This window comes from Somniosus microcephalus, chromosome 4 (assembly GCF_052327205.1).
Source record: "Somniosus microcephalus isolate GS21.2 chromosome 4, FLI_Smic_1.0, whole genome shotgun sequence".
In the NCBI taxonomy this organism is placed as follows: Eukaryota; Metazoa; Chordata; class Chondrichthyes; order Squaliformes; family Somniosidae; genus Somniosus; species Somniosus microcephalus.
Genome location: NC_140990.1, coordinates 274,705,443 through 274,723,717, shown reverse-complemented (window position 1 = coordinate 274,723,717; position 18,275 = coordinate 274,705,443). Strand labels below are relative to the sequence as shown.

The 18,275-nt window shown below is 47.6% G+C and overlaps 1 protein-coding gene across 5 annotated transcripts in view; it reads right to left on the bottom strand.

Moving 5' to 3' along the window:
* ttc21b (tetratricopeptide repeat domain 21B) overlaps positions 1-5,972 on the bottom strand; it is a 128,558-nt gene extending 122,586 nt beyond the window's left edge. For 2 of the 5 annotated variants that reach the window (XM_085986446.1, XM_085986448.1), the window contains exon 1: positions 5,813-5,966. In XM_085986446.1, coding sequence (XP_085842572.1) covers positions 5,813-5,839 — 27 coding nt within the window. In that variant the 5' untranslated portion in view covers positions 5,840-5,966. Of the gene's footprint in view, positions 1-5,812 lie in introns of all 5 variants that reach the window. The other 3 variants (XM_085986451.1, XM_085986447.1, XM_085986449.1) reach the window with 3 other exon arrangements.
* Positions 5,973-18,275: the final 12,303 nt, after the last annotated feature.

Here is an 18,275-nt window from a genome sequence, read left to right as displayed (position 1 = left end):
TTCCCCCACACCCCCCCTCCAACCCCCGGATCCCTGCCTCCCCCACCACCCCCCCAACCCCCGGATCCTTGCCTCCCCCGGATCGCTGCCTCCCCCCCCACCTTGTTAGATCCGTGTATCTTAAATGTTGTGTCCTTCAATAATCAGACAAAAGACTGCAGGAAACGATCAACAGGTGTTTACTGAATGAGGGTTCAAACTGCAACTGACTGTACAGATCACTACTCAGGGTTTATATACAGGTGTGGTCACTGCCGGTACTACAGGATACAGGAGCTGTAAAAAGTGGTTCTCCCCCTTAAAAGGTACATACATTACAATTCCTCCCCTTTTAGATTAACAGTACCACAACACTCATTTAACAATTAAATATCAAACTATTTACAATTAACACTTTTAACATGCAACATTAACTGAAAATAGTCTATTTATAAATTCAGTCTTTGGGGAGGCTTCCTGATTCTTTCTGGATAACGCCTTTCCCGAGTGTCTCGCTCTTGGTGCGGAGGCGGTTCTAACACCCTGTCGTTAGTTGATTCATCAGCTTCCAATGCTATTGTTTCTGAGGTAGATGCGACCTGTACGTCGGGTTCCTCACCAGGTACGTATGGCCGAGACATGGGGTTGACTCGTTCCTGTGACTCTAGGATCTGGTCAGCATGGCGTCTCACAATGTTCTCCCCAACATCCACTGTGTACATTAGTGGCCCCTGCTGTGTGCATATCGTTCCTGGTTGCCATTTCTCTGTTCGGTAGTCGCGGGCCAAGACTGGTTTCCCTACATTGAAGCTCGTTGTCGGCTTCTCATTGATGTGCTGGAATTGCTTATTCTCAACATCTCTTCGTACATTTGGTCTGAGCAAATCCAGACGAGATCTCAACCTTCGGTTAAAGAAGGTCATGGCCGGGGCCTGGTTGGTGACTGCATGTTTCGCATTTCTGTAGGCTAACAGGAAATTGTCCACCTTATGCTGCAGTGGAATGTCGTCATCGCACATGGCCCTTACTGCTTTTTTAAAGGTTTGTACGAACCTCTCAGCCAATCCATTTGTGGCTGGATGATACGGGGCGGATGTGTAATGCCTTACACCATTCCTTTTCATAAATCTTCGAAACTCTTCGGACACAAACTGTGGTCCGTTATCAGAGCAAATCTGCTCTGGCAAGCCGTTCCTGGCAAAAATGGTCCGTAGGACTGCAATAGTTTTCTCCGTGGTGGTGGAGGACATTTTGATCACCTCAGGCCATTTCGAGTGCGCATCCACGACTATTAAAAATATTGAGTCCATGAATGGACCAGCAAAATCAATATGCACCCGTTGCCATGGAGATGAGGGCCACTCCCATGGGTGTAGAGGGGCATGTGGTGGTGCATTTTGGACCTTCTGGCATCCTGAGCAGCTCTTTGTCAGGTCCTCGATTTGCTGATCGATCCCCGGCCACCACACATAAGCCCTAGCAAGGCTTTTCATTTTCACCCCTCCCAGATGACCTTCGTGAAGCTCATTGAGCACTCTCTCCCTTAACTTGGGTGGAATTACCACTCGGGATCCACACATCAAGGTCCCCTGGCATACTGACAGCTGTTCTCTTCTGGATGAGAATGCTGGCAACAGTGAGTCGCCATGTGCTGGCCATCCCTTCACCGTCAAATCATATACCCGAGACAGTGTCGGGTCATTTCGGGTCTCCTTCTCTATACCAGCGTTAGTTACTGGCAAGCATTCAATTATAGTCGAATGAAATATTTCGACAGGATCCACTGCTGGTGCTTCCTCCGCAGTAGGCAGTGGCAGGCGTGATAGCCCATCTGCGTTTCCATGCTGTTTCGTGCCCTTATATTCAATTTCATATTGGTGCGCCCCTAGAAAAAGGGACCATCTTTGTAGCCGTTGCACAGTCATCACCGGAACGCCCTTCTTTGGATTAAAGATGGAGACAAGTGGTTGGTGGTCAGTCAGCAAGGTGAACTTCTGCCCGTGCAGATAGTGATTGAACTTTTTCACTCCCCACACTAGGCTGAGGGCCTCCCTGTCAATCTGGGCGTAGTTACGCTCAGCTGAGGTTAGTGACCGAGACGCAAAGGCTACTGGCCTCTCCAAGCCGTCCGGGAATTTGTGCGACAGCACCGCTCCAATGCCATAGGGTGATGCATCACACGCCAACCGAATTCGTAGTGCTGGGTTGAAATGAGCAACACCTCTTTTGATGTGATCAATGCTTTGCTCTTCTGGAAAGCTCGTTTACATTCGTCACTCCACTTCCATGGTACCCCCGTTTGCAGTAGGGTGTTCAGTGGGTGTAGTACGGTAGACAAATTCGGCAAGAACTTACGGTAGTAGTTCACCAGCCTGAGGAACGACCTCAGTTGTGACACATTTTCCGGTGCTGGAGCCTTGACTACTGCCTCAATCTTTTCAGGGGACTTATGTAACCCCTCTTTATCAATAACGTGGCCACAATACGAGATCTGCTCCTGGAAAAACTCGCATTTGTGGTGATTAGCTCGGAGCCCATATTCCTTCAATCTAGTGAGCACCTGCTCCAGGTTGGCGAGGTGATCACTGTCATTTTCGCCCGTGACCAGGATGTCGTCCAAATAACACTGGGTCCCTGGAATCCCTTGCAGGACTTGTTCCATTGTCCTTTGCCAAATAGCCGGAGCTGATGCTACCCCGAACACCAGCCGGTTGTATTGGTAGAGACCTTTATGAGTGTTGATCGTGAGGTACTGTTTCGAGGCTTCTTCTACCTCCATTTGCAGGTACGCCTGGGCCAGATCAATCTTAGTGAAGCGTTTCCCTCCAGATAGCGAGGCAAAAATATCTTCAATCCGCAGAAGAGGATATTATTGTACAGTGTGAAGGACTGGGTTCACTGTCACCTTAAAGTCCCCACAGATGCGAACCTTCTTTGGTTCCCCAGGCGTATTACTCAATGACCTCTTCATTACAAGAACGATGGGTGTAGCCCACTCGCTCCAGTCCACTTTGGACAGTACTCCTGAACGTTCCAAACCTTCCAGCTCTGCTTCGACGGCTGGGCGGATCACATAAGGTACCGGTCTGGCCTTAAAAAACTTTGGGCTTGCATTTTCCTCTATTTTGATCGTCGCTGTTATGCCTTTTAGTGTTCTGAATCCCTGCTGGAACACTTCTTGTGCGTCAGTTAGCATTTTTGACAGTCGTCCAGGTGTGATGTCGTCATCCTTTTTGGCATCTACAGTCAGTGCTTGTATGGAATGCCAATCTAGCGTATCTTCCGGATCCATTCACGTCCTAGTAGTGGTGGTCCTCCATCTGGCAATACATATAGGTCCATTTTTGGTGTTTCCTTGCCGTTATATATAACGTTCACCCTTATTTTTCCTTTGGGGTAGACTTTTTGCCCCGTGTACGTCTTCAAGACAATCTTTGTATCTCTCAAGGGTATATGTGAGAATAGCCGCTTGTAGTCCCTTCGGTTTATGACTGTTAGGGCTGATCCTGTGTCCAATTCCATTTTCACTTGGACTCCTGCTATCTTGAGCGTGACCCAGATAGTTTGGTGATCCTCCGTTTTGATCACATTATGTAGTTTCAGACAACCCAGCTCCTTGCTTCCAGAGTCTGTATCACTCTTCTGTTTGTCTGAACTACTCTCCGTCACCTTATGTACCTTCTTGTACTTCTCCTGTGGAGATTTCTTGCTGCTGGTTTTCTTTCCCGACCTGCAGATTCTTGCTATGTGTCCTACTTTTCCACACTGTCTGCACACTTTATCCTTGAACCAGCAATCATTATGGTCGTGTGTTGTTCTGCCGCAGCGATAGCACTTTACTGTTCCGTATGACATTTCATTTGTGCCATATTCTTGCGGTCTCCGTTGTATCTCTGCAGTGCCCCGTGCGGCTGCTTCATGTGATACTGCAATGCTGAAAGCCTTGTCCAGCGTAAGATCCTTTTCTGATAGAAGCCGTTTCTGGGTTCCTTCACTTTGAAGCCCACACACAAACTTGCCCCTTAAAGTATCTGCTAGTCCCGTTCCAAACTGGCAGTGTTTCGATAGCTTGCGCAGTTCCGTTAAATACTCAGCATTACTTTCATCTTTATGCTGGTTCCTTTTGTGAAACTTAAATCTTTCTGCTATCAGCAGCGGTGTGGGGTTTAAGTGGTCCTGTAGGATTGACACTATGTTTTCAAAATCCTTTTCTACTGGCTTCTCTGGGGTTACTAGGTTTCGTAGTAAGCCATACGTTTTTGCACCCATTGAATTCAACAATACCAGCGCTTTCTTGTCATCTGGCACTTCATTCGCCTTGCAGTATACTTCTATGCGTTCGACATATGTCGTCCAATCTTCGACTTCATTGTCGAACGCTGTGATACTGCCATTCTTCGGCATTTTTAGGTGTGGTTAGACTGGCTTAAAATGGCGTCTCCCGCGCTTTCCTTTCTTCCTCGCTGCGGCTTAAAATGGCGTCTCCCGCGCTTTCCTTTCTTCCCCGCTGCGGCTTAAAATGGCGTCTCCCGCGCTGCTGCCAACACCGCTCTCGGCGGTCCTCGTGGCAAATGGCGACGCCCTGTGGGTTTCGTGCGCTGCTCCAGCGCTGCTGCCAATGCCGCTCTCTGCGGTCCTCATGGCAATGGCAGCTGCCTCGCGTTTTCCTGCGCGCCTCTCTCCCCCGTTGACGCTGCTCGGCCCTTGAACACCGGCTGCGCTCTGCTCTCTCTCGCCTCTCTCCCCCGTTGACGCTGCTCAGCCCTTGAACACTGGCTGCGCTCTGCTCTCTCTCGCCTCTCTCCCCCGTTGATGCTGCTCGGTCCTGAACACCGGCTGCGCCCTGTGCGCTCTGCCCTCTCTCTCTCCCCTGTCGACGCTGCTCGGCCTTTTTCTGTGCCGCTCGGTCGGCTCTAGCCGCCGCTGTCTGGGAAGGGTCTGCGCAGTACCTGTTGCCAGCCCGTTTCGCTGGACCACCGTGACTGGAAAGCCAAGTCTGGCTCTCGACAGCCTCCCCTGCGATGCTCAAATCTCCGCTGGATGACTGGGCGGTTGGCCATGGTCGACGCCCGTGCTTCTGGACTCGACCTCCTTCCACTGTTCTCCAGGAGTGAATCCCTGGGAGGTGATGCAGAGTTGCAGGTAGGTTCGAATCTGCGTCGTCGCCAATGTTAGATCCGTGTATCTTAATGTTGTGTCCTTCAATAATAAGACAAAAGACTGCAGGGAACAATCAACAGGTGTTTACTGAATGAGGGCTCAAACTGCAACTGACTGTACGGATCACTACTCAGGGTTTATATACAGGTGTGGTGACTGCCGGTACTACAGGATACAGGAGCTGTAAAAAGTAGTTCTCCCCCTTAAAGGTACATACATTACACCCCCAACCCTCGGATCTCTGCCTCCCCCCCCCCCGCAACCCCTGGATCTCTGCCTCCCTTCCCCCCCCAACCCCCAACCCCCAGATCTCTGCCTCCCCCCCCACCCCCCGGATCTCTGCCTCCCCCCCCACCCCCCGGATCTCTGCCTCCCACCCTCCGGATCTCTGCCTCCCCCCCAACCCCCGGATCTCTGCCTCCCCCCCAACCCCCGGATCTCTGCCTCCCCCCCAACCCCCGGATCTCTGCCTCCCCCCCAACCCCCGGATCTCTGCCTCCCACCCCCGGATCCCCACCGCCCCGGGCTCCCTACCATCCCCCGGGTGCCGGGCTCGCACTGTCCCACCGGCTGGCGCCGCTCTCTCTCTGATGGTCCGACAGGCCCGGCCGCAGCCCGAGGCGAAACCGCCCGTGTGGTTCTCGCTCAACAATCAAGCCGCTCACCCACTTACCAAAGTCGGCGAGTCCTGCTCCGCCATGTCCGCTCGGCCGGCCGGGCGCAGGCTGGGGTCGGTGGGTCGCTCGGAGCCCCGGTCCGCTCCCGCCGCCCGTCTCCTAGTTACCAAAACAAGCGCCGTCCACCAGCCACAAACAATCGAGCACCAAGCCGGCAAGGCCTCAGGCCGCCGCTAGAGGGCGCCGCCGCCAGCTGTTCACTCGACAGCCAATGTCTGGCGCTGCAGTCCCACAATAAACTGGGCAATGCACAGCACCCAGATACCAGTGTTAATCTGTGTTAATGCAAATATTGGCCCGGATTACAGTCTTAATGATGTTTCAAATGATCAAAAACTCAAATTATTATTGCCTTGAATATCTCTTAATGTCTATTAATCTCTCCTGCTTTCTATCCTATTATTACTGACCTTCCCTTTTGTTCTTTCATCCCCTCCTCCTTTTCCCAGCCCCTAACTTGCTTCACAATCTATTCCTTTTCCTGCTTTTTTCCAGTTCTGACAAAAGGTCATCGACCTGAAACGTTAACTCTGTTTCTCTCTCCACGGATGCTGCCCTGGCCTGCTGAGTTTTTCCAGCATTTTCTGTTGTTATTACTGCTTTTTCAGAGCTCCCGTGTGTAGTGTATGTACCTTTAAGGGGAGAACTACTTTTTACAGCTCCTGTATACTGTAGTACCGGCAGTAACCACACCTGTATATAAACCCTGAGTAGGGCTCTGTACTTCAGTTTTAGAGTAACCTGCATCCAGTAAACACCTGTTGATTTATTGAAGAACACCATACATCAACATTCACGGATTTAACAGTGGCGACGAGTCGATTCGAACCTACCTGCAACTCTGTAGAAGAAGGCCGATTCCACCAGTGCGGGCGTCGACCATCCGGAGAGGACTTGAACATCGCAGAGGAGGCTGTGGAGAGCTGGGCTTGGTTTCCCAGTCGAGACGATCCAGCGCAGCGGGCTGGCAGCAGGTACGGCGCAGACACTTCCCGGACGGCGGCGGCTGGAGCCGACCGACGGCACAGAAAAAGGCTGAGCAGCGTCGACTGGGTAAGAGAGAGGGTAAAGCGCACAGGGCGCAGCCGGGGTTGAAGACCGAGCAGCGTCAACGAGAGAAGGGAAAACGCGCAGAGCGCGGCCGGGGTTTCAAGGGCTGAGCAGCGTCCGCGGGGGAAGAAAGGAAGCACGGGAGACGCCATTTTGAGCCAGCGGAGAAGAAGGGAGAGCGCGGGAGATGCCATTTTTAGCCAGTCTAACCACATCCAGGGATGCAGAAGAGTGGCAGTGTCACAGCGTTCGACAATGAAGTCGAAGATTCGGCAACATATATAGAACGCGTAGAAGTGTACTGCAAGGCGAATGAAGTGCCAGATGCCAGGAAAGCACTGGTATTGTTGAATTCCATGGGTGCAAAAACGTACGGCTTACTGCGAAACCTAGTAACCCCAGAGAAGCCAGTAGAAAAGGATTTTGAAAGCATAGTGGCAATCCTACAGGACCACTTAAACCCCACACTGCTGCTGATAGCAGAAAGATTTAAGTTTCACAAAAGGAACCAGCATAAAGACGAAAGTAATGCTGAGTATTTAACGGAACTGCGCAAACTATCAAAACACTGCCAGTTTGGAACGGGACTAGCAGATACTTTAAGGGACAAGTTTGTGTGTGGGCTTCAAAGTGAAGGAACCCAGAAACGGCTTCTATCAGAAAAGGATCTTACGCTTGACAAGGCTTTCAGCATGGAAGTATCACATGAAGCAGCCGCACGGGGCGCTGCAGGGATACAACGGAGATCGCAAGAATATGGCACAAATGAAATGTCATATGGAGCAGTGAAGTGTTATTGCTGCGGCAGAACTACAGACGACCATAAGGATTGTTGGTTCAAGGACCAAGTGTGCAGTCAGTGTGGAAAAGTAGGACACAAAGCAAGTGTCTGCAGGTCGGGAAAGAAAACCAGCAGCAAGAAATCTCCACAGGAGAAGTACAAAAAGGTACATAAGGTGACGGAGAGTAGTTCAGACGAACAGAAAAGTGATACAGACTCCGGAAGCAAGGAGCTGGGTTGTCTGAAACTACATCATGTAATCAAAATGGAGGATCACCAAACTATCTGGGTCACGCTCAAGATAGACGGAGTCCAAGTGAAAATGGAATTGGACACAGGATCAGCCCTAACAGTCATAAACCGAAGGGACTACAAGCGGCTATTCTCACATATACCCTTGAGAAATACAGAGATTGTCTTGAAGACGTACACGGGGCAAAAAGTCTACCCCAAAGGAAAAATAAGGGTGAATGTGATATACGGCAAGAAAACACCAAAAATGGACATATATGTATTGCCAGATGGAGGACCACCACTACTAGGGCGTGAATGGATCCGGAAGATACAACTAGATTGGCATTCCATACAAGCACTGACTGTAGATGCCAAAAAGGAAGATGACGTCACACCTGGACGACTGTCAAAAATGCTAACTGACGCACAAGAAGTGTTCCAGGAGGAACTCGGAACACTAAAAGGCATAACAGCAATGATCAAAATAGAGGAAAATGCAAGCCCAAAGTTTTTTAAGGCCAGACCGGTACCTTATGCGATCCGCCCAGCCGTTGAAGCAGAGCTGGAAGATTTGGAACGTTCAGGAGTACTATCCAAAGTGGACTGGAGCGAGTGGGCTACACCCATCGTTCCTGTAATGAAGAGTTCGTTGAGTAATACGCCTGGGGAACCAAAGAAGGTTCGCATCTGTGGGGACTTTAAGGTGACAGTGAACCCAGTCCTTCAGACTGTACAATATCCGCTTCCGCGGATTGAAGATATTTTCGCCTCGCTATCTGGAGGGAAACGCTTCACTAAGATTGACCTGGCCCAGGCGTACCTGCAAATGGAGGTAGAAGAAGCCTCGAAACAGTACTTCACGATCAACACTCATAAAGGTCTCTACCAATACAACCGGCTGGTGTTCGGGGTAGCATCAGCTCCGGCTATTTGGCAAAGGGCAATGGATCAAGTCCTGCAAGGGATTCCAGGGACCCAGTGTTATTTGGACGACATCCTGGTCACGGGTGAAAATGACAGTGATCACCTCGCCAACCTGGAGCAGGTGCTCACTAGATTGAAGGATTATGGGCTCCGAGCTAATCGCCACAAATGCGAGTTTTTCCAGAAGCAGATCTCGTATTGTGGCCACGTTATTGATGAAGAGGGGTTACATAAGTCCCCTGAAAAGATTGAGGCAGTAGTCAAGGCTCCAGCACCGGAAAATGTGTCACAACTGAGGTCGTTCCTCGGGTTGGTGAACTACTACCATAAGTACTTGCCGAATTTGTCTACAGTACTACACCCACTGAACACCCTACTGCAAACAGGGGTACCATGGAAGTGGAATGACGAATGTAAACGAGCTTTCCAGAAGTGCAAAGAATTGACCACATCAAAAGAGGTGTTGGCTCACTTCAACCCAGCACTACCAATTCGGCTGGCGTGTGATGCATCACCCTATGGCATTGGAGCGGTGCTGTCGCACAAATTCCCGGACGGCTCGGAGAGGCCAGTAGCCTTTGCGTCTCAGTCACTAACCTCAGCCGAGCGTAACTACGCCCAGATTGACAGGGAGGCCCTCAGCCTAGTGTGGGGAGTGAAAAAGTTCAACCACTATCTGCACGGGCAGAAGTTCACCTTGCTGACTGACCACCAACCACTTGTCTCCATCTTTAATCCAAAGAAGGGCGTTCCGGTGATGACTGCGCAACGGCTACAACGATGGTCCCGTTTTCTAGGGGCGCACCAATATGATATCGAGTATAAGGGCACGAAACAGCATGGAAACGCTGATGGGCTATTATGCCTGCCACTGCCTACTGCGGAGGAAGCACCAGCAGTGGATCCTGTCGAAATATTTCATTTGACTATAATTGAATGCTTGCCAGTAACTACCGCTGGTATAGAGAAGGAGACCCGAAATGACCCGACACTGTCTCGGGTATATGATTTGACGGTGAAGGGATGGCCAGCACATGGCGACTCACTGTTGCCAGCATTCTCATCCAGAAGAGAACAGCTGTCAGTATGCCAGGGGACCTTGATGTGTGGATCCCGAGTGGTAATTCCACCCAAGTTAAGGGAGCGAGTGCTCAATGAGCTTCACGAAGGCCATCTGGGAGGGGTGAAAATGAAAAGCCTTGCTAGGGCTTATGTGTGGTGGCTGGGGATCGATCAGCAAATCGAGGACCTGACAAAGAGCTGCTCAGGATGCCAGAAGGTCCAAAATGCACCACCACATGCCCCTCTACACCCATGGGAGTGGCCCTCATCTCCATGGCAACGGGTGCATATTGATTTTGCTGGTCCATTCATGGACTCAATGTTTTTAATAGCCATGGATGCGCACTCAAAATGGCCTGAGGTGATCAAAATGTCCTCCACCACCACGGAGAAAACTATTGCAGTCCTACGGACCATATTTGCCAGGAACGGCTTGCCAGAGCAGATTTGCTCTGATAACGGACCACAGTTTGTGTCCGAAGATTTTCGAAGATTTATGAAAAGGAATGGGGTTGTAAGGATTCCGGGGGCTTCCTTTAACTGGTTTAAGGTAATCTACCTGGCCAGCAGTCTTTTTGCTGCTGCACTCTAAACCAATTTACAAACAGCGGTTTTGAATCGCTACCCCTCCTTTAGTTCTGAGTGGAGGAACTTATAATTAATGATATTAAACGGAACAAGTGGTTTGGATGAGAGAACAAAATCAAGCTTTATTAACTAAAAGAAACTCCAATCACAATATCAAACTATCCCACACGAACACAGTAAAATTGTAAAACTATATATCAAGGGGGTACACACGGCAAAAACGAGGGATACAATGGCTACAATGTATTTAAACAATCTTAGCAATTCCCTTAAATCACCATCCCCCCTTAACTCCTGCTAGGTTGCCTTGTGTGGAGTCAGAAACTCTGCTGACATGTGGTCCAGCGAAGAGAGAGAGAGAGAGAGAGAGAGCGAGAGCTCACCTATCGTCCCAGGAAGTCAAGAGTCAAGAGCCAAGAGTCAAGAGAGCGAGCTGGCTGCTCAGCCTTTTTTTATACCTGGTGAGCCCCTCACATCCTGCCTTACAAGGGCTGTGTGCAAAATTAACCCCAAAGCTGTGATAGGCTAACTCAAAGTGGTTAGATTGAGTTAATGTGATTTTCAGAGCTCCCTTTGCTGAAACAAAAGGGAGATACATCTGCTCTATAGTCCAGTACTGGGTGATTGGAAACCCATTCAAGATACAAAGAGTCTCTTCTGCAGTTTAGGTGTATCCACTCGATATACAAACAAATGCTAATAGCATTCAATTGCTTTATAAACAAAGCAATGTCCTTTGTCTTCATTGAACCTTACTTCCAGACACAGAAAGCTGCATTCCAAACCTCTTTTGTCATTCGGCCATGTGGTGTGACAGCCATTTTATCCCTGGAAATTTAAAAAGCACATTGCCCAGGGATACTTTAATCAAAAAACATGAATCTTCAGAACTGTAAATTATTGCGAATTCTTACAGGGTAAGGCATTACACATCCGCCCTGTATCATCCAGCCACAAATGGATTGGCTGAGAGGTTCGTACAAACCTTTAAAAAAGCAGTAAGGGCCATGTGCGATGATGACATTCCACTGCAGCATAAGGTGGACAATTTCCTGTTAGCCTACAGAAATGCGACACATGCAGTCACCAACCAGACCCCGGCCATGATGTTCTTTAACCGAAGGTTGAGATCTCGTCTGGATTTGCTCAGACCAAATGTACGAAGAGATGTTGAGAATAAGCAATTCCAGCACATCAATGAGAAGCCGACAAGGTGCTTCAATGTAGGGCAACCAGTCTTGGCCCACGACTACCGAACAGAGAAATGGCAACCAGGAACGATCTGCACACGGCAGGGGCCACTAATGTACACAGTGGATGTTGGGGAGAACATTGTGAGACGCCATGTCGACCAGATCCTAGAGTCACAGGAACGAGTCAACCCCAGGTCTCGCGTACCTGGTCATGAACCCGACATACAGGTAGCATCTACCCCAGTAACAGTAGCATTGGGATCTGATGAACCAACCGATGACAGGGGGCCAGAATCGCCTCCGCACCAAGAGCAAGACACTCAGGAAAGGCGCTATCCAGAAAGGATCAGGAAGCCGCCCCAAAGACTGAATTTATAAATGGACTATTTGCAGTTAATGTTGCATGTTAAAAGTGTTAATTGTTAAATGAATGTTATGGTACTGTTAATCTAAAAGGGGAGGAATTGTAGTGTATGTACCTTTAAGGGGAGAACTACTTTTTACAGCTCCTGTATACTGTAGTACCGGCAGTGACCACACCTGTATATAAACCCTGAGTAGGGATCTGCACTTTAGTTTTAGAGTAACCTGCATCCAGTAAACACCTGTTGATTGTTCCTCTGCAGTCTCTGTCAATTTATTGAAGGACACCATACATCAACATTCACGGATTTAACACCGTGGATGGCCTGTCAACGCGTAATGGTAATGGGACAGGTTAAGGAACAAAGGCTGGCTCTAGATGAAGTGTGAATTGCGCTGGCAGAATGAAGGACAGCTGCCATGTGGGAGGGAAGAAAAAAGGCCAAACAAAAGTGGATAAAAAAAATAAAAAATGTATATATATGTGATAGGGGCCATGGTTATGATCTGAAATTGTTGAACTCTATGTTGAGTCCAGAGGGCTGTAGAGTGCCTAATCGAAAGATGAGGTGCTGTTCCTCGAGCTTATGCTGAGCTTCCGTGGAACAATGCCGGTGCAGGTGATTCTCTGGTTACGATTCGATAGATAAGAATGGAACCAGGCGAGTGCAGTCCCACCCAGCTGGACGATGGTGGAGAGACGTTGGAAAAGGATGGAGTGGTCAACCATGTCAAATATTGGCCCAGATTGCAATCTAAATGATGTTTAAAATTAACAAAAACTTACATTTTTATTGAGGTTGGTGCATTGAAGGACCTCTTGAACAAAATTGCAATTCTGTTAATTGTATAACTATTACATTTCGGGATTCCATTGCATTTCAACAGGGGATTCCCTTCATAAATGATTGCAATGGAATTCTCCTTTATTATTGGAGGATCGGGCCCACGTAATCCCAGGTATGTTTCCAAACCGCCTGCATCCCTGGGATCCATGGGTTATTCCACTGCCCTCCGCCTCAAGGCCTGAGACCACAACTCTTCGCAGCCTGGGTGCCAGCAGGTAATTTTGTAAATGTTCTGTGGGTCGGAGTCGTACTCCGGAGGTACGCTTCCCACTGCAATTTCTGGGCCTATGTGACATTTATTAGAAGAACATTTCATGATTACTTATACAAGTTCATAGCAGTTAATTGTTTTTCCAACAAAAATCTAAAACAATTTCATTTTTTTTAGAACTTTAAAATACTTTTCTTCATTGATATAAGTGGATGCATGTTGGGACCACTGTTCTTTTTAATACATATTAATGACCTGTACTTGACTATACAGAGCATAATTTCAAAGTTTGCAGAGGAAACTAAACTCGGAAATGTAGTAAACAGTGAGGAGGACAATAACAGTCTTCAGGAGGATGTAGACAGACTGGTGAAATGGGCAGACACATGGTAGATGAAATTTAATGCAGGTAAGTGTGAAGTGATCAGTTTTGGTAGGAAAAATGAAGAGAGGCAATATAAATGAAATAGTACAATTTAAAGGGGATGCAGGAACAGAGACACCTGGGGTGTACACACACAAATATTTGAAAGCTGAGAAGGTTGTTAAAAAGGCATACGGAATACTTACCCTCATAAATAGAATTATAGAGTACAAAAGCAAGAAAGTTATGTTAAACCTGTAGGGAGGAAAATTGGGTCAATTTGTGTCTCTCGTTAGCGCGGGGTGCAAATGCCCTAGCGCCAGAGTATGGCGCCGCTAACACCTCCCGCGGAATTCAGCTTGCTCTCCCTGACCTATTGCCGGACGATATGTCCGACAGGGTCAGGGGAGCGTTATTGTTGCAGCAGCGGCGCTAGTAAAAGGAACAGGTGTCAGGCAGCCATATTTTTTTGGCCGACTGCCAGCACTTGCCCCCATCACCTTTCTTTCCTCGGGGTGCCAGCCACAATCGCTCCACCTGGCACTCCTTGAGTGCCGGGCTTTTTCACGGCACCCTGCTCCCCGGTGGTCTAGCAGGGCCCTGGTGCGTGCAGCACTAGGCCCCTCCCCTTTAATCAGGGGAGGAGGCCTGCAATGATGTGGCGCAACGTGCCGATGTGCGTGGTGCAGTTGCACGTAGTGCCGCGATCTTCAGTTGTAGCATAAGAACATAAGAACATAAGAAATCGGAGCAAGAATAGGCCATTCGGCCCTTCGAGCCTGCTCCACCATTCAATGAGATCATGGCTGATCTTCTGCCACAACTCCATTCACTGGCCCTATCACCATATCCCTTGATGCCCTTACTAGTCAGAAATCTATCGCCTTCTGTTTTGAATATACCCAATGACTGAGCCTCCACAGCCCTCTGGGGTAGAGAATTCCAAAGATTCACCACTCTCTGTGTGAAGAAATTTCTTCTCATCTCAGTCCTGAATGACCTACCCTTTATCCTGAGGCTGTGGCCCCTGGTTCTAGACTCCCCAGCCAAGGGAAACATTCTCCCAGTATCCACCCTATCAAGCCCTGTAATAATTTTGTATGCTTCAATGAGATCCCCTCTCATTCTTCTGAATTCAAGAGAATACAAGCCTAGTTTACTCAATCTCTTCTCATACGACAGTCCCGCCATCCCAGGAATCAATCTCGTGAACCTTCGTTGCACTCCCTCTATGGCAAGTATATCCTTCCTTAGGTAAGGAGACCAAAATTGTACACAGTACTCCAGGTGTGGTCTCACCAAGGCCCTATATAATTGGAGTAAGACTTCTTTACTCCTGTACTCAAATCCTCTTGTAATGAAGGCCAGCATACCATTTGCCTTCCTAATGGCTTGCTGCACCTGCACATTCACTTACGGTGACTCATGTACAGGGACACCCAGGTCCCTTTGAGCATCTGCATTACCCAATCTTTCACCATTTAGGAAATACTCTGCCTTTCTGTTTTTTCTACCAAAGTGGATAACTTCACATTTATCCACAAGTGCCCCGAGAAGGGGCACGACTAATGAATTTCCAGTGATGGGGCGCTAACTATTTTGGGGTGCTAAAATTAGCGCTCTGGTGATGTTAGCACCCCAAAAGGGGCGCCACCCAAATTTCCCCCCTTAGAAACATCTGGTTAGGCCTCAGCTGGAGTGTTGTGGTCCATTCTAGGCACCACACTTTAGCAAGGATGTCAAGGCCTTAGAGAGGGTGCAGAAGAGATTTACTATAATGGTACCAGGAATGAGGGACTTCAGTTATTTGAAGAGACTGGAGAAGCTGAGATTGTTCTCCTTAGTGCAGAGAAGATTAAGAGGAGATTTGATAGAGGTGTTCAGAGTCATGAAGGGTTTTGATAGAGTAAATAAGGAGAAACTGTTTCCAGTGATAGAAGGGTCGGTAACCAGAGGACACAGATTTAAGATAATTGGCAAAAGAACCAGTGGTGACATGAGGGATATAATTTACACAGCGAGTGATGATGATCTGGAATGCACAGCCTGAAAGGCTGGTGGAAACAGATTCAATAATAACTTTCAAAAGGGAATTGGAAAAATACTTGAAAAGGGAAAATTTGCAGGGCTATGGGGAAAAAGCAGGGGTGTGGGACTAGTTGGATAGCTGGGCCACAACAGGCACGATGGGCCAAATGGCCTGCTTCTGTGCTGTATCATTCTATGATTTATACAGTGACATTTTCTCCAATGTATTAATAACCAATAGAAACATAGAAGATAGGAGCAGGAGTAGGCCATTCGGCTCCTTGAGCCTGCTCCGCCATTTAATGAGATCATGGCTGATCATCCAAATTCAGTACCCTGTCCCTGCTTTCTCCACATATCCCTTGATCCCTTTAGCCTTAAGAAATATATCTAACTCCTTCTTGAATATATTTAATGAATTGGCCTCAACTGCCTTTTGTGGTAGAGAATTCCACAGGTTCACCACTCTCTGGGTGAAGAAATTCCTCCTTATCTCTGTCCTAAATGGCTTACCCCTTATCTTTAGACTGTGACCCCTGGTTCTGGACTCCCCCACCATTGGGAACATCCTTCCTGCATCTAGTCTGTCTAGTCCTGTTAGAATTTTATAAGTTTCAATGAGATCCCCTCTCATTCTTCTAAACTCCAGCGAATATAAGCCCAATCGAACCAATCTCTCCTCATACGTCATTCCTGCCATCCCAGGTATCAGTCTGGTGAATCTTCGCTGCACTCCCTCCATGGCAAGAATATCCTTCCTCAGATAAGGCGACCAAAACTGCACACAATACTCAAGGTGTGGTCTCACCAAGGCCCTCTACAACTGCAGCAAGACATCCTTGCTCCTGTACTCGAATCCTCTCGCTATGAAGGCCAACATACCATATGCCTTCTTAACCGCCTGCTGCACCTGCATGCTTACCTTCAGCGACTGGTGCACAAGGACACCCAGGTCTCGTTGCACTTCCCCTTCTCCCATTCTATTGCCATTCAGATAATAATCTGCCTTCCTGTTTTTGCCACCAAAGTGGATAACCTTGCATTTATCCACATTATACTGCATCTGCCCAATCACCCAACCTGTCCAAATCATACTGAAGTTTCTCTGCATCCCCCTCACAGCACACACGCCCACCCAGCTTTGTGTCATCTGCAAACTTGGAGATATTACATCTAGTTCCCTCGTCTAGATCATTAATGTATATTGTGAGTAGCTGGGTCCTAGCACCGATCTCTGCGGTACCCCACTAGTCACTGCCTGCCACTCGGAAAAAGACCCATTTATTCCAACTCTTTGCTCCCTGTCTGCCAGCCAGTTCTCTATCCAAGTCAGTACCTTACCCCCAATCCCATGTGCTTTATCTTTACACGCTAATCTCTTATGCGGGACCTTATCGAAAGCCTTCTGAAAGTCCAAATACACCGCATCCACTGGTTCTCCCTTATCTATTCCACCAGTTACATCCTCAAAAAATTCCAGTAGATTAGTCAAGCACGATTTACCTTTTGTAAATCCATGTTGACTGTGTCCGATCCTGTCATTGTTTTCCAAGTGCTCTGCTATTACATCTTTTATAATGGACTCTAGCATTTTCCCCACTACCGATGTCAGGCTTACCGGTCTATAATTCCCCGTTTTCTCTCTACCACCTTTTTTGAATAGTGGGGTTACATTAGCTACCCTCCAATCCATGGGAACTGTTCCAGAGTCTATAGAATTTTGGAAAATGCGGTACTTAAGAAATTCGGCACTGTAGCAGATCTGCTCAAGCAGATACCATCTACAAAACCAAAAGCAGGTTAAACATTAATAGTGATTTCATTAAAACAGTGTTTATGTGTAAAAACAAGAGAAAAATAGTATCTTTCTCTTTACATCGAGCTAGGAGGATAGATTAAAAAAATTAAGTATTTGGATCTTAAGCAAACGCTGCAAATCCACTGTGGGATATTGAAAAGTAATCAAGAATAAGAGGTTTTGGAGAAGAACAAAGTTAGTTGTTCCTCAATCAAGTTTGATTGCTGATTACTGATTAGTATTTTTCTGTTAGAGTAACGTGTTAGATTTTTACCTGGTCACAATAATGTTTAAGTAATCTTACTGTATTACAGTGATTAGAAAATCCCTGTCATGTAGGATGGTGGTAAGCATCAGAAGTCATGTTTCCAATATCAAACTACCCAGGAACAATGCCATAGAAGATCTAATGTAGTACGTAATATATCTTTTTAACAGTTTTGAACTTAAGAGATCTAATTAGCCTAATTTTTCTGAGTATGCACTGGCAGCAAGGCACCTCATCCACCACAAGCACACTGCCCACACTTTTCTGTCCATTGAAGTAAAGTACAGTACCTCGCCACTGGCACGTACGCGGAGTATTTACCTATTAGTTTTATCCATAACTTCATTTTATATTTTAATAAAACATCAAAATTCAATTAGATGGTCCACAAGTTTTTAAATAAATATGAACATTTAATATACATGTAATTATTTAATTGTTATTTTCTCATTTATTGATTACTATTATTAAATATTGTCTAATTATTATTTTCCATAATAACATGCCAATCGGGAATGAAGTGAAGCAGGTTCCACCAGGGGGAGCCAAATGACCAGCTGCTCCCTATCAAAACTTCAAGGCCGTGAAATTCGGCACCTTAGTGCTGACATTAAAGGCCGGTTTGGCCTGGTGGCCGCCTTGTTCCATTTTGGGCAGGTCGGTAGTGCAGCAGATCGTGACATCAGTCAGCGTGCAATGCTGATTTGACGCACCACCTGCCATTTTTGAGGTCGTCGTTCCAGACAC